Source organism: Ochotona curzoniae, unplaced genomic scaffold, assembly GCF_017591425.1.
Source record: "Ochotona curzoniae isolate NIBS_2020 unplaced genomic scaffold, NIBS_Ocur_1.0 scaffold_4701, whole genome shotgun sequence".
NCBI lineage: Eukaryota > Metazoa > Chordata > Mammalia > Lagomorpha > Ochotonidae > Ochotona > Ochotona curzoniae.
The window spans coordinates 59,328,518-59,344,848 of record NW_024467122.1 but is presented as its reverse complement, the minus strand read 5'-3'; the positions used below and the strand labels follow the sequence as shown (position 1 = coordinate 59,344,848).

General features: G+C 36.6%; 1 protein-coding gene across 1 annotated transcript in view; it reads left to right on the top strand.

Moving 5' to 3' along the window:
* WDR72 (WD repeat domain 72) overlaps positions 1–14,775 on the top strand; it is a 184,067-nt gene extending 169,292 nt beyond the window's left edge. Inside the window, exons 18-19 of the mRNA XM_040969291.1 lie at positions 9,119–9,223; positions 14,720–14,775. Of these exons, the coding sequence (XP_040825225.1) occupies positions 9,119–9,223; positions 14,720–14,775 (161 nt within the window). The remainder of the gene's footprint in view (positions 1–9,118; positions 9,224–14,719) is intronic.
* The last annotated feature ends 1,556 nt before the right edge of the window (positions 14,776–16,331 follow it).

Sequence of the window (16,331 nt, the reverse complement as noted above, 5' to 3'; positions counted from 1 at the left end):
ACCATCTTCTTCCCAGATGTGTTATCAGGTAGCTGGATTAGAAGCTGAGATGTCAGCAATCTAAGCAGTGCTCAGATATGGAGTGTTGGCATCACAAGAGGCTATTTAATGTGCCAGGCCAAAAACGTGGCCTGAAAGATTGTGGCCACCTTCTTGTAATGTATTCTTTGCTTCCTGTTTCCTTTAAGTGGTTTCCAGAATTTAACAGCAATGAAATGTGTTTGCAACATTTATTGACAGTCATTAAAATTGTTTCCTGTAGCTTAACTGAAAAGTGTAAAGTGTCACAACTCAAGAATGCTTAGTATTTTTATGATTATATTGATATTGTTCCAAATAATCCATATACATATATATATAAATACATAAATATAAATATAGATAGATAGGTAGATGCCTTTAGAGGCATCTATCTTTATGAACTGTTTACAAATATATCTTTTAATATGTTTATTTATATTTATTTGAAAGAATTATGTAAAAGAGAAATAATAGTCTATCTTAAATGCATTGATTCATTCCCCAGATCACTGCAACAGCTTGGACTGGAATAGGTCAAAACCAGGAGTCAGATGCTTCATCTGGGAGTCCCACATGGGTACAAAAGTCCAATATCTGATTTCTCAAGAGCTTTTGCTGGGAGCTCTATCAGAAGTGGAGCATCTGGGACATGAATCAGCATCCATATGGGATGCAAGCAGCAGTTTAACATAGTGTAGCATAATGCCAACCCCAATACACATATTGCAAGGAGTATCTGGGAAACTGTGTTACCTAAAAAATTGATATTTGTCTCTGAGTTCTTATTTCTATTTCTTAGTTATCCATTTACAATAAGATCTCTATATCATGAAATCTACCTTTTTGTATCAATAGATTGTAGTTACTAGTTTCTTTTATGCTTTCCCTTCAAAACTTTCTTTTTATATCTCTTATCCTTTATCTATAGATGTTGCAGACTTGTCTAGTATCAATGTAAGACTCCTTACTATTTATCTAGGCCATTTCTCTAGGAGATGTTCATTCAAATAGTGATTGTTTTGCAAAACAGCCTGAGAATTCGAGAAGGCATATTTCATTTTAATTTCTCAACAAAATTAACGTTTTTGAATCAGTAGTTAAGTTTTATGACCATAACAAAACAGTCAGTGCCAACATTCCACCTAGACTTTCCTGTTTTGTTTGCATGACTGTGTGGGGCGTGGAGTGTGAGTGCATGATGCTGGCTGCTGCTTCTATTCTAACACAGTGGTCAGTGCATTAGCAACATCCACGCAGTCTCCGAGTCTGTATCAGTAGGTTTTCAAGTTCACTGACGTACCATTTTGATGTCACTCAAATAAAAATAAATCACATTCAGAGGGGGAAACCTAATGATACAAAATATGGCACCTTAGACTTTTTCTCCCTTACATCCTTCTTAATGTTGACAAAGAACCAGAAAATGAAAGCATTGTCCCGATAATATGATTTCCTTATTTTCCATTTCCTATCTAAGAGATGGAAGCCCTCTGACACTTGACTAACCATCTGAGACAAACATTTTCCCTGGAGATAGACACAGCTATCAGCTGGGAATATGAGACTGCCTGCCAACCACTCTCCCCACACTGATGGTGTTGTCTTCAGTTTGGCCTGCAGAAAGGTTGCTTGCTCTTACAAATTCCAGTGCTAGGGCCATTTGACAGTTTTGTCTCCCAGTGATTCAAGAGAAGGGTATGTCCGGTGATTTTCCTCTTGGATAATTGTAGGCTTTTCTGTGGTTTAAATTGTCCAATGCTGTGAATCCTTATCTTAAGTTCATATATAAATCATGTTTATTTCTGCTTGATGCTCTGTTGATTGAATGGGTTCTTTTGTTTTGCTGACCTTTTTCTAAATTTTTGAAATACAAGCTGAGAACTTTACTAATAAATTCTTATTACAGGTCTCCCTTTACTGACTGTTCTTCAGATCATCAATACAGAGGGCTCTGTACGTTTTCTTCTTTCTGAGCTATTGCTGCCTTCAACTTATTATTCCCTTGAACTCTGGAATTACAGACAGAATGAGTGCATCTCTGTATTCACTGTAGGATTTAGTCCTTATAAGAAAGTTGAAAATTTGCAAAACTTAGACTGGATGACCAGCACAAGAGTTAATTTGTGTGTATGCTTAGCACTCTTATAACATCTGTACTTCTTTAAGGATGAGAGAGACCTTTCATCTAAGGTGTTCATGAATCCCATTTTTCTTAACTAATCATCTTTTCGGCATAGAAAACTAGGATTAAGTTTGCTGGGTTGATCAGCTTTCTTTCAGAGTATTCTTTGTCACATCATAAATAAATGAAAGAATAATAATTTATATTGCTTCCCTGAGTTATTTGTACTCTGAATTTACTCAGTGATATCCAAAGACTAAACTCCTAGAAACTATCATGACTTGATCTTTTTTTAATGTCACTTTTTTTAAGATTTTTTTTTATTGGAAAGTCAGATATACAGAGAGGAGGAGAGACAGAGAACAAGATCTTCTGTCTGATGATTCACTCCCCAAGTGACCACAATGGCTGGTGCTGCACCTATCCAAAGCCAGGAGCCAGGAACTTCTTCCCACGTGGTGCAGGGTCCCAAAGCTGTGGGCCGTCCTTGACTGCTTTCCCAGGCCACAAGCAGGGAGCTGGATGGGAAGCCGGACTGCTAGGATTAGAACTGTCGCCCTTATGGGATCCCAGGCGTATTCAGGGCGAGGACTTTAGGTGCAAGGCCACTGTGCTGGGCCCTGATTTTGTTAAAAAAAAAAAAAAGAAAGAAAGAAAGAAAGAAAAGAAAAACTGTCCCTCTACTTATCTATTCCTCCGCTTGATACATAGTTACCCAAGGCACTTTAAGGGACCAATACACAATCCTGGGTGAAATGCAATAACAACACAGAGAGATATCCTAGCCAGGAGCGAGGAAACGCTGCAGGAAGAGGGCAAACAGTTGCCTATTGCCCTGTGAATAACCTTTCCTCCTTTCAAATGCTCCCATTTTCTCTTTGTTATACATTCTGCATCCCACACTGCCATGGTCAGTTCCAGATAATTTGATTAAGTGTTGTTTTTCAAATCTAACTTTTCAATAAACAGAGTGATTTTGTCCTTATAGGCAGAGAGAAGAAAAGTTAGTACTGTGATGATTGTCCCTTTAGAAGCTTTGGATTGAGCAAAGTACAGTTCCGCAGGAACACCAAACCTCTTCATAGTCCTGGCCATTCATCTGACAAACCCTCTTACTGCCTGAGAAAGTAAAGCCAAGAGGTCAGTCCTCCTGTAGGACAATGCCATCGTACTGAATTCAGAAAATGCTTCAGAAATCCTTATTTCCAAGAATAGTGCAATGGCCACTAGCCTTCTCTGTCTCCTGTTCCATAGTACCTGGAATGATTGGTTCATTTTGGATTCTTAACTGAGAGAATTTTGAAATAATCAGAGCAACTGTCCGCTCCAACTTACCCATTTTATAGAGAAAAGAACAGGCTAGGAAAGTGAAATGGCATGTCTCTGATCAACCTGCCGGGAGTGGAGAGGAGATAGAAAACCAGTTCTTCTGAAATCGAGCTTTATTCTGATACAACACATTTCTTCCCCAAGGGTTTGTATGTCCGTCTCTATAATAAAATTATTTATATCCTTTTCTTTAATACATATTTTGGGGGGAGCTAACCATCAAGACATTTTATTTTTCATTCAGAACCACAGAATTTGAGTTTCCTAATTTATAGAGCCTGCCTGTTTTCATGAATAATAGATTTAAGGGGATGTTTGGGTAAATTTGAACTAGACACAGTAGAACTGACATTGAGACTGCAGTTGAAACTGATCATTGCTTTAAAAAAAAATTCCTAAAAATCTGTATTAATCATTTCTCTCAAACATTTGATATCGTGTGCCTTGTTTCTGTCGGGAAGTACAGTATCTCCTGATGTATCAGTTTTAGCACGGAATCCTACATCCTGAATAGCTGGATCTTCTGTATTAGAGGGGAAAAAACATTCTTTAAAAACACCATAAACAATACTTTCTTCTTCGTGTTTATTTTCTCCAAAATGGTTCAGTATCTGCCCATGCTGTTTACTTGTATACGTCAGCTATAGACATTTTCCCTTTAGTCTAACTAGTCAATAATTTGATTCTTGGTGTGTTTGCTTGTAAATTTGAATAGCATAACAAATGCTATACAGCTTGGTGAGTTTACTAAAGTAATACTCTCTATAACATTTTGGAAGGTTCATTTGCTTACAAATTCAGAAACACCATCCTCTAAAATTCCTTCTAGAAACTGCCACCCATAAAATAATATTCCATATCAGATTATAGTCACAACATAATTGCAAAAGTACAAATCTGATGCAAACTCATCTTGTTGAATTTATCCATGAAAGTTATACTACTTTCTTATATTAGATACCTCATTGAATCTGAGCATCTCTGCATTATTCTACTAGTCTCCAGTCCACCTTGAAAAGAAAGTAAGCTGAAAATTTCATGTAGGATATATTTATTATTCAAATATAATCAATAAGTCCTGTCATTTGGTTATATTGACAGGCATGGTTAAAGTCGGGGTAATAGGTACACAGCTCTTTAGTTGGATAGGTTTTCCTGATAAGACATCTGTCCAGAAATAAACTATTGTGTTAACTGGAATTGAGGTCTGTTCAAATGAAAATATCTTTGTTTACCAATTTGGTGCTATCACTTAGACAATTTCGAGAGCTTATATCTTGTGGAACCTAAAATGCATTGCTGTCATTTATGATCTGCCATTTCTGTGTTAGTCTTCTCTGTCCTCCAAACCCCTAGAAAAATATTCTCTAGTTTATTCATAGAGGTAATTTAAAATTAGGAAGTGATTTAAATTGCCCATCAGGAAGTGATCAACTCTTGGTACTGTGTTGTGCTAACAGAGTTGAAGTCAAGGCTTCATCTTTCGCCTCCTGCCCACCAGCCTTTTAGTCATCCTGGTCCACTGCCCTTGACGGATGTGTGGCTAAGAATTTTGTCCAAATTTTATCTAATCAATTGGCCAATATTTCAAATTGTTATGTATTTTTTATTAATGATTTTCCTACAAGTATTCTGTTCATCTCCAAGATGCCTACACATCTGATTAATGGAATTTGCTTTAAAATCATATGTAAGTCATTGTATTATGAACATTGTTTGTTTATAGCTGTAGACTTATTCACACTGTAAATGGCATGGATTTTTAGCCGGGGCTCTTTTAGCATGATGGTAGTGTTATAGCTTGGCAGAACCAGCTGTTGTTTGAGAAAGCAAATGGAGATTATTTTTTCACAGTGGCCACACATTTGGTGAGTTCAGGAAGCTACTTCTTGAAACTCTGCTTCCTATGCCTAAATACCTTTAATGGCTAATATTGACTTTCTGCAAAATGGTGACAAAAGGAAAAAAGGGGTTTTTTTTTTTTAGAGACTAATTGCACCAAGTATCTTAAAAATAAATCCTTAAATATTCTTCCTTGTACATTCTTATGATCTATTGAGTTTTCTTGTAAGGTCTTCTAATTTATTTTTTAAAAAGATTTATTTATTTATTTATTGGAAAGGCAGATATACAGAGAGGAGGAGAGACAGAGAGGAAGATCTTCTGTCCAGTGATTCACTCCCCAAGCGGCCACAGCGGCTGGTGCTACGCCAATCCAAAGTCAGGAGCCAGGGACTTCTTTCCGGGTCTCCCACGTGGGTGCAGGGTCCCAAGGCTTTGAGCTGTCTTCAGCTGCTTTCCCAGGCCACAAGCAAGGAGCTGCATGGGAAGTGGAGCTGTGGGGATTAGAACCGGCGCCCAAATGGGATCCCGGGTGCATTCGAGGCGAGGACCTTAGCCACTACACTATGGCGCCAGGCCCATAAAACCTACTAATTTCTACTTCCTTTGGCTGGACCATCTGTTTCCTTAGGATCAAGAAGAATTACTGTTTAGTTAGAGTTGCTGTAATCACATTTACACGAAGTGTGTGGACTTCTCTATGTATCTGGGTACCAGACTTATTTCATATATTTAGAACACTGGTCTTTTCAGCTGTCAATATTTTGAGGTGTATGATGTGTAAATGGTACAATCTCACATCCTTTCATTGGTGGAACTGTCAAGAACAGTTTTTCTTTTTCTCTCTACCAGCTAAGTGTGGACTCTTTCAGAATCCATTATGGAGGAAATAAACAGCTGGTTTTAGGCTAAAGATAGGGCTGACAACAATTTGCACTATATTGATGTCAGAAGTATCTCTCTGCCAAGCTCTAAAATGCACCTTCAAAAACTACTGAAAATATCCAAGAACTTTAGTGATGAGCTACAAATGGACTTTGGTATTGATAAATAAAAGTCAATATGTATAGTGAAAGGACAACTTACTGTGATAAATGGGGCCACCATCAGTAAAGATCAAATTATTGACTATCTAGGGTAAGGAAGAATCTGTCTATAGCTAACTTCTACAGGTGAGAAGAATTAACCAGGAGCAGTAATTTGGGTAATGCTCAGACAGACATAGAAATAGTACCCAATAAAAAACACAACCTTAACAAATATCTGGTTGGCACTGGGATAATATATTCTATAGGAGATAGAGATTCTTTTGTTTTGATGCCTTTTTCTGGGGCTTCTACCATTCCCATTCATGGGAGTTTAATTCAAAATTCACTTTTGGAATATTGTCTCCCCTGCCCTTCTTGGTGACTCTTCATAATAGCTCAGCTAGATCTCAAATCATGTGAGAACACATTAGAAGTACTTTCTCTTCCCCCTCACAGTCTGCAATAAGAACTGGATCAATATTTGTTGATTTCATCATTTTTTGACATAATTCATTAGAGAAGCCTTGGTCACACATAGTGTCAGACTTTAATGATGAAATATCACAAGTAACACCCCAAATAACAGTTGCAAGGATTAGCCTATCTAACAAACTAAAAGTGTAATGACAACAATTAATCTACCTAATGCCTGTTGTTCCCAACTGATGGAATTTTTTCTTCAATAAGTTTCATGGTATTCTCCATTAACTACCCAATAAAAATTTCAAATCATAATACATAATTAAGAAAATCAGAGGAAGAATAACCTTTTTCATTAACCTAATCCCACACAAATTACACCCTCCAAAATCAGAAATGAGGAGGGTGGTGGGAAGAAAACTAAAAACACTGCATGGCAACTGCTAGCATGAGTTTAAAATACTTAACCCTATTTTTAAGTTTCTGGTTGTCTTGAGAAGTTTGGGATATCAATTAATTTTTTCATCAATATGATATGGCTGTTGGCATGCTTTATTGTCTTTTTCTCTTCTTTGAAGCCTCTGATTTAGAAATGTTTGGTACTTGATAGTCAGTATTTGTTGGGAATTGAGATAAATGATGGATCAAGGAATGAATGCATGATTTAAGTAATGAAAGAACACAATGGATTGAAGGACAAGTACGATACAATTGACCAGATAAATGGAGGATCTTCCTCACTGGTTTTTAGTAATGGAATAAACTGTGTGATTAATATCATATTATACTATTATAAATATCATCATTTTAGAAAATTAACTAGGAAGATATACAAAGATGAGAAAAACAAGGTTGGAAATGTTGACCAATGTAGTATTACTTGATGACTTCAATTCCCCTAACTATCCCATTAAATCTCTTACAAAAATCTGTGTATTCAAAAATAATATGTATAGGTAAATTCTAGACTGATTAAGTTATAGACAGCTACATGGATAACTGCTTAAGTCATGCACTTCTGTCCTTACAAGTCATAGACTATTTTCATCATTAAAAAGAATGCATCCTTGGCCTCAAGTAGGACTAAACAAGAAACAGAGAAAAAAAAAAAAGAAGAAACAGAGCAGACCTAGCGGAAAGATAATTAAAATCTCATTCCCATTACGTCAGGCAAGCATGTAGTGTACCACTTGTGCTTCATTCATTCATTTCACAAGTCCTTGAAGAATACTTTCCATGGCCCAGGGCATAGGAGTGAATGAAGCAGACATGGTGTCTACTTCTGCATTTAAAAAAATGCACAGAAAGAAAAAACATATGAGGTTTATTTATTTAAAATAAGAATGTCCTACATTTTCTGTATCTTGTTCCCAAAGAAAGATTTCAGAATAGCACTGAATTCACTTTGCACATATACTTCTACAGAACAGAGAAAAGGACCTTAAGACATTTGTGGGTTTCAGATGAGTGAGTATGATGTAACTTGTATTACTGGAGGTTGACATTCTTTGTTTATTCTGACATATGATTCTTAATACAAATGTGTCATAGGAATATATTTCTTATGAAGATAATTTAGGCCACATGTAACTTGTAGAAAAACACAGAAACTTGAGTCTTTATCTAGGAGAATTAGGGATTGTATGGTAATTCAAGAGGATATGTAGGACTAGTCTGCTGGCATCTCTTTCAGGTCACTGTTCTTACTTAGGAAATAATGTCTCCTGACAAGTTTTCTGAGGACCTACCATTCAGAACAGCAGGCCTCCATATTGTCATTTTCATCACACCATTCTGTATTTTTGAGTGGTTTGTATAGATCCTTTTTTGTTGTTGTTGTTATTTGGTGCCATGATTTTTACTGTAACACAAGAAAACCTACATGCATGAAAAATATTTATTAGATGTGATATGTACAAAGAAAAACACCATTGCCACCAATATGGAGCTGGTCTTGCTAAGTGGGTCGATGTTCTTCGCCATGTGTCCTGTTGCCATTAATTGAGCATATTGTTTTAGATTTATGCATTAAAAATACGATTTCTTCTTCAAAAGGATCACTTTGTTGCAGTGTAGCTTTTAAGCTGATGCCATGAACTTATTTTTCTTCTAAGATAAAGTCTCATCTATAGATTTTTCAACTAATTACATGTCTGCCAATAAATACTTAGAGGATACATTTTATTTCAATTTATTATTTGTATTTACATTGTGTGTCTGTGAGAGTATTGTGGAACAGAAAGGAAATGTTTTAATGGTGTTGGCTGGTACTTTTTCATTGTGCTCTTCCTCTCCTTTCTCTCTCTCTCTCTCTCTCTCTCTCAGTTTCTCTCTCTCTCTGTCTCCCTTTTAATAGTACCAGTCAGTCCGGTCAAGCATGACAGCAACTCAAACTCGGCAAACTTCCAAGATGCTGAGGACATGCCTGACAGATGTGTCTTAGAAGAGTCTGAGAGTCCAGGTGAAAGCCATTTAAAAATAGTCAAGTATAAAATGATAAATTTGACACAGCTTTGGGGTCCTTGGAAGGGGGTTGGGGACGAGGACATTGTAATGCTGTTTTCTCTTAGCAGCTGCACTGTCAAATTAATGGTCACCTCCAGAGGTCACAGTGTGGTGCTGTTATCTTTTCCTCTTTCATCAAGAATTCAGTTGGAGGAAGTACAAAGGCTTTATGACTGAGAAGGGAAGCTGACACTATTAGTTCATTATCATCAATTTTAGCCTAAACCAGTTCATAGAGGCAGGGAGTAAAAACTGGAAAAAAAAATGGCAACATTTAAAAATATTTCTAATAATAGGTTCTACAGAGCATTAAGCCCAAGTAAAGAGATGATGAGAGAAGAGAAGCAAATTGTCTTCATGGCCATTCTGTTTACCTCACTAAAGTCAAGCAAGACTCTAACTGACAGGAGAGGATTTTAGCTTGACAGTAGTGGATAATGTCTTTTATTGGAAACAAAAGAAAACAGAAAAATGGCCACCCTTCCCCCAAACAATCAAGTGCACTCTTCATCCATGTCTGTTTTCTTTATGGAAAGATATGCAGAATGAGTCCAGCTGAATACAACCATTTGCACCAATTTCTGTTCTTGTTTTGCTTTGAAGCATGTCTAGTCTTTATGAGCAATTAAGCAACAAGAAAATAATCTTGTAAAAGTTGAATGATCTTCTTCTCAGGCCACTACAAAGCCATTAAGGTGGTAGCAGGTTCCTCATTATAAGCGAAAGAGTTAAACCTCTCCCTTGCCTTAGTATTTCTCTTCTCTGTCTGCTGCGTACCCTCCATCCCCTCATATCTTTGTGTGCTGATCCATGTATCATAGTTTTGATTCCTCCTCTCTGTGGCCTGTCAGCTTAGTTAAGAGATTTCCAAATCTTGTAGCCTTCGCTGACAGAGGGCAGCTGCAAACAGTCCCCTGATCCTTCCCAAAGGAGAGTGACTGAGATTTAATTTTCAGTGAAAGGTGCAGTCTGCAATCTATGTCAGGTCCCCTAAGTCATCTCAGAACCCCACCAGACCCAGTGGCTATGGCTCTGGATGTCAGCCCCCTCCACAACACCAAGATTTCCCCAAAGATGAACTCCAGTCATATGCCCATTCTCAGCCACAGCTCTGCTTCTGCTTCCCCTGGAACTGAGAAATGGCCTGTTTGGCAAGAACAGGAATTTTGAATGGACAAAGCCAACTGCAGCCCCTGCCATGCACCAAACAGATGCAGGTAGATCATTCCTTCCTCCTTAAAAATTAATTTCAGTTTGAAACTGGGACTCAGATTTCTTACTTTTGACTAGGTTTTCTATCCATCACTTGTCAGGCAATTAAATCCATGAGTTAAGTCCTTACCTACGTAGTCATTGTTTCTGATGGGAACACATCAGCTCTATATAGTTTCAAAGGTAGAAGAGATTTCTATCTTCTCTTAACATGAGTGAAAACGAAGTGTGATTTAAATATAGCATATCTATCCAATGTTCAGAAACAAAAGAACATATCAGAAAAAGAAAGATTACTTAGAAAATGCTGGTGCCGATAAAGAATCTTTAACTTAAAAAGTGAGTACTGTTCTCTGCATCGGACATCATTAAGCTGGTAATAAAGAATGAATTACTCTGGCTTTTTCTTCTGTCCATTCCTGCATTTTAAGACATCTTGCCTTATAGACCTAGAAACCTCTGGAGAGTTCACTACTGGTCTCACTGCCTTCCACTGAGAATTTGTGGCTTGGTTGTCATGGAGACATCGTATTTCTCCAAGAATTGCTCATATTGATCTGTGGCCAGGCGTAAATGGCCAAGCGAGTGTGAGGAATAAAGGGGGCTGGGCAGTCCTATAAAATGACCAGGGCTTGTGGGTTGGAAATAAGCTCATAGCAAACACTTAGGTAAAAAGAAAGAAGCAGTTTTATTTTGTTTCAGGATTTCTTTCTGCACTTTGGGCCATTGTCTTCTTTCACTATGAGCTGAAAGAAACTTGTTAGTCACTTGTCATGTCAGATCTTTGGTGCTTGCCCTGACACAGCTGTCAGCCTTCCAGCCCTGTGCAGTTCAGGGACACACAACAAAGAGGCGGTGACATGAATTATTTATTGCTCCTTGTGTGGATAAAATTCTGTGATAAGAAATTAAGACACTTCTGACAGAGGTGCTTGTTTAGTAAGAAAGATTTTGATGAGAGAGTGCATTTCCTTGAAGCAGGAGCATGCGAAAGCCAAAATTTCTTAACACAGAACATGGAGGAAAATCAGTCATGTATTTCTTAGGTGAATTTGGTGACATGAAGGAGCTTCCTTGAACTATGAAAATATGAGTGTCCACTTGTCAGTGTCTGAAAATTTAACTTCAGATTGCCAAGTCTGTGAAAGTGTAGGGGCTCTGAAACTGCAGGCATTACTCTGGTGATTTAGTTGCTGCTGCTTACCCTTGAGTGAGTGATGTTTCCTCTGAAAATGTTAACTGCTTTAGTTAGAAGGAAAAAAAAATCAAAGTTTGGATTTATAAGAGATAATATTTGGGAAGGTGTCTTCAAATCAGCAGAAGAGCTTCAGTGGCTTAAATGCAAATTATATTCATGTACTCTTTATTTGTTGTGAGGAGAGGAAAAAATTTAAACTTGTATACATCCCTAACCCTTTCAACCGGAATATTGTCACTCATCTAAAATTCCTTCTTCACGTTCTCATGTATATGCAAAATTCCTTGGTTACAAAGTTGAATGTGGTCAATCTTCTAGCTTAAATACATATGGACATTACATAGTTTTTTTCTGTGTGATATTAAATGACTGATACATCTAGTACATCATTTTTAATAAATAGGCCAGCTGTTTCAACAGCATGGAGAAAAGGAAAATAAAAAATCATTTCTACTTTATAGAGCAGTTCCTATACAGAATAGCATTCCTACCTTATTTTTTTCAGATAGTCTTCACTTTTCAAATCCTCTAAACATTTTACTTGAGATCTATCAGGATTGTATTGCTAATGCCAACTTCTGTTCCTATACAGAAAGCAAGAGGGCCCATGAAGGTGAAGTTGGTATTTTAAATGTTGATAGTTTTTAAATGTCATAAACCAATTCAGATTTTTTGTCATGTACATAAAGATTGACTTCATGAATTGATTACCTTGGTCTAATTGGATTTTGAAAACAGTATGCACATTGTTTATTTTTTCACTAGCATCACCGCTCAGCACTGAATTAACGGTGATTATTCATTTGTAAATAGGGATACAAGCTGCATATAGGTCACAGTTTAGATGTCTTGTAGAGCAGTTGTTCACCTGGTTCCTAGAGAATTCTACCTTATTCATCATGCTATTGTGATCTCTTTATTGGTTCAAGCCGTATACCCAGATGAGTGCCTTGAGTCCATTAAGGTTGGCAAAGCACCTTCATACCAGGGGCATGCCTGCTACTTTGACCCTGCTAGTAGACCTGGAGGTCTTGTCTGATGGGGCAGAAGATCCCTTGGCAGTGTCTTTTCTTTGAAATAATTCATTAGCAAAGGGTTTTGACTCACAGGTGAATCCCAGATTGAAGTTTCCATCTTAGACTCTGTGAAGTCTACTTGCTCCTTTCCTGGCATTTATACTTTCTGGAAACCTGTGGGAATAACTCTGATGTCTAGTAATAGAAGCACTGAGACAACATCGTGAACTTGCAGCTCCCTTTTTGAGATGCTGGGCCATTAGGCTTGCTTTCTTTGGTCCTTAAGGCCTGGTTACCTCTGAGCCCGAAAAATGTTATCACAAAAATAGTTCAGTTGAGTATTTCGCTGGTTAACTTCTTGTTAACTGTTTCCTACACGGTGATTAAACAGAGCTCAATCCTCATTCTAAAGAATATTTGGAAGAATAAATGGCAGATTTTTTTTTTACCATTCATCTGTCTGTTCATTGTTACACTCGTTATGTTTATAAAAAAAAAAGTGGCATTCACCATTTTTATGCAAGGGTTAGGACAAACCTTATCTTCTCACTGACTTGACAAGCTAAGAATTTTGCATTTTAATAGATTCAGAACAGCATATGTAAAAGTAACTTTAGCTGAAAACAGTGGTGATGAGAGGATTTGAAGTTCCCCAAAAGGCATTCCTATAAGCATTTTCCCATCTTTCTAAAGTACTTTAAATCACTGTGCATTCTGCCGTTAATAGAACATTTTAGTGGTTTTTATATAGCATATTATGCATGTAGATCTATACACATCATTGTCAATCAATATTACAGTTGCATGAATCTGGTGAACAAAACTAGATTTTCATAGAGTTACTATGGGCTAATACACCGCAGAAAGCCAAGGTGGTTGTTTTTTTTTTCTCCCTTTTACAATTCTGGCTCATGAATCACCAGCAAAAATGAGGTAACAGAAAGTAGGACAGATTCAACACTGGAGTGTTGGAGATGGCTGATGATGATGCATGAAGCAGAAAAAATGTGGAATGTCTGAGCACCCATCAGTCACCTCCATCAGGAACATACTTGTTACAGCTGGGGCTAAAAAAAAGTGTTCTAGAAGAAGGAAGAAGTATTTCAATAGTAGAGTGTAGTAAAGTGTAAATTCTTTCTTCTGGCTGTTTAATGACATCCAATCTTTTTATTGATTTTCACAGAAGCATCAATGGAATTATTTAAAAGGAATATAAATTTTTAAAATAAAAATTTAAATAAAATCATAAAAAGTATATTTTATATACATTACAATTTCGTAAAATTATCTATACTTATATATTACAATTTTATACGATTATATATGTAATATATAATTATATATTACAATCTTATAAAATATTCATGCACACCCACACCTTTATAGACAATAGATTAGTTTAAATCAAATAATCAACAATAGAATATCTGCCAAGTAGGCATGCTAATTTGCTACTATTCAGGGTTACTTTATTAATATAAATGCATTTAACACTAAGTAAGGTACAATACTCCAGTTAGTTTGTTAGCAAAGCTAATTTACATCTAGTGATAATCAATTATTCTGAGCAGTAGATGTTTTGATGCTATAATGCGTGTATCAACCAGTATTTATAATTAGTGCTTGATCCTAAAACAACAGTTACAGATTTCTCTAAGAACAGTTCAGCAACTTGAAATTTGTGGAAATTTACTCATTTCAAACTAAATTCATCTTTACCAATCATTTTAAAAATCCAGCCTATTTTTACTGTGGATAGTTAGAATTTATTTCCTGGTTTATACCATAAAAAACTTATTATATTGAAATACTTTTCAGGATTGAAAGTATGCATAGATTACAGGCATCACTTTTCTCACACTCTCTTTCATCCTTCCTTCTTTCATTCTTTTCCCTCTCTATTTTCTTTCCCTTTTCCATTCATCCTTTCCTTCCTTCTCCCCTGCCTCTCCTTCTCTTTTTTAAAATTTCTTTCTTTCCTCTTTCTGTCTCACTTTATAACCCAGCATATGTGTTTTCTTTCTAGGTGAGCCAAGACATCACTCATGGATATTAAAGGTGTGTTCCTGCAAAGTGTGTTAAATAGCATCTCAGCTGCAGGAATTGGATTTGGTCAACAAATAACCAGTTCCATCAAATCTTCAATTATTCCACATATATGATGACATAGTGTAACAATTGCCCACCTTGTATGGACTAGTTAATTTGGACTTCTATGACGCTGAGACTGAACTTTTTACCTATAGATTTATATAGTTGCCCGATCTCTTACTAAATTATCGTCTAGATGTGAACCAGGGGAAAAGCATTTAGTCACATCACAAGTGATCCTTTTAGCACAAACTCTTGTAGTTCTCCCGCAAATAAGCTTTATTAGAAGATATTTTTTGTAACTGAAACATATGAAGCAAATAAATAGGAGCAGATATTAAAGTATTCATCTGTAAAGTAGCCTTTAGTCATCTGATTTGTTCACTTGCATTTGATGATATAGTTCCTTGATTTGCAGACATCTATAAAATACATAATTTGCATGTATATATATTATGAATACAAATTCTGCCTTATTCATAGAAAAGTGGAGGAAAAGTGTTAAGTGTGTGATAACTGTATCTGTTTAGTAGGGAAATTCAGGTCACTTCAGCTCAACATTTTTGGGCATCACTTAAAGAACCTAAGCTGGGAGGTGGTGGGCAAGAGAAGGAGATTAAAGAAGGAAATTAGTGTAACTAAAAAGGTGTAGTCTCTGTCCTTAAGGAGTTTATAATTACTGGTCAACCTCAATGAATACACCAGAATACAGACATCAGATTAATATGCCTCTTTTTTAGGTGGATCAAAGTGTACATTGCTTGTTTTCTAAGATCTCATGCCACTGTTTAAATTACTTTGAATTGTTGTTTAGAGTGTTTAGAGTTGCTGTTAATGAGAATAATCACTGAAAATTGTCACCCTTTGAAAATCAATGTAACTAATCGCATCCTTTTTGGCAACAGCCAAAAGCCATTTGAAATAAAGTTTAAAATAATGAAAAATACCAGATTAGTCAATGGAATGTATTTTCTTGCAATTTGAGTAGTGATGCTCAAGGGCATTACAAGAAGGACTTTCAAAAATATTTTTGAGTGATGCCAGTATCAGAAGAGTATAAGTTCTCTCAAAGGAGAAATTCTAATAGTTAAAAACTGGATGATCAAGTTACTATGTGCTTATTGAAGATAACCTTCAGGGACAGATGTTGTGGCACAGCAGGCTTAGCTCCCATTTTAGATGCCCACTTTGTATATTCAAATGCTAGTTTAAGTCCCACTCTAACCCAGCTTCCTGTTAATGTGCCCTGAAAGGCAGCAGAGTTGGTTCAAGTCCTTGAATTTCTGCCAGCAAAAATTGGACATCCAAATGGAATGTTTTTGGTTTCTGACTTCAGCATGACCAAGACCTGGCTGCTGGGGTCATTTGGAGTGTGAGTCACTGGATGCAAGCTCCCTCAACAGCACCACCAATGCCCCTTTTCTGCTTTTTTTGTTTTGTTTTTAAAAGATTTTTGTTTTCATTTGAAAGGTCAAATTACAGAGAGGAGAACCAGAGAAAGATTTTCATCTACTGGTTCATTCCCCAAAGAGCTGCAACCTCCAGAG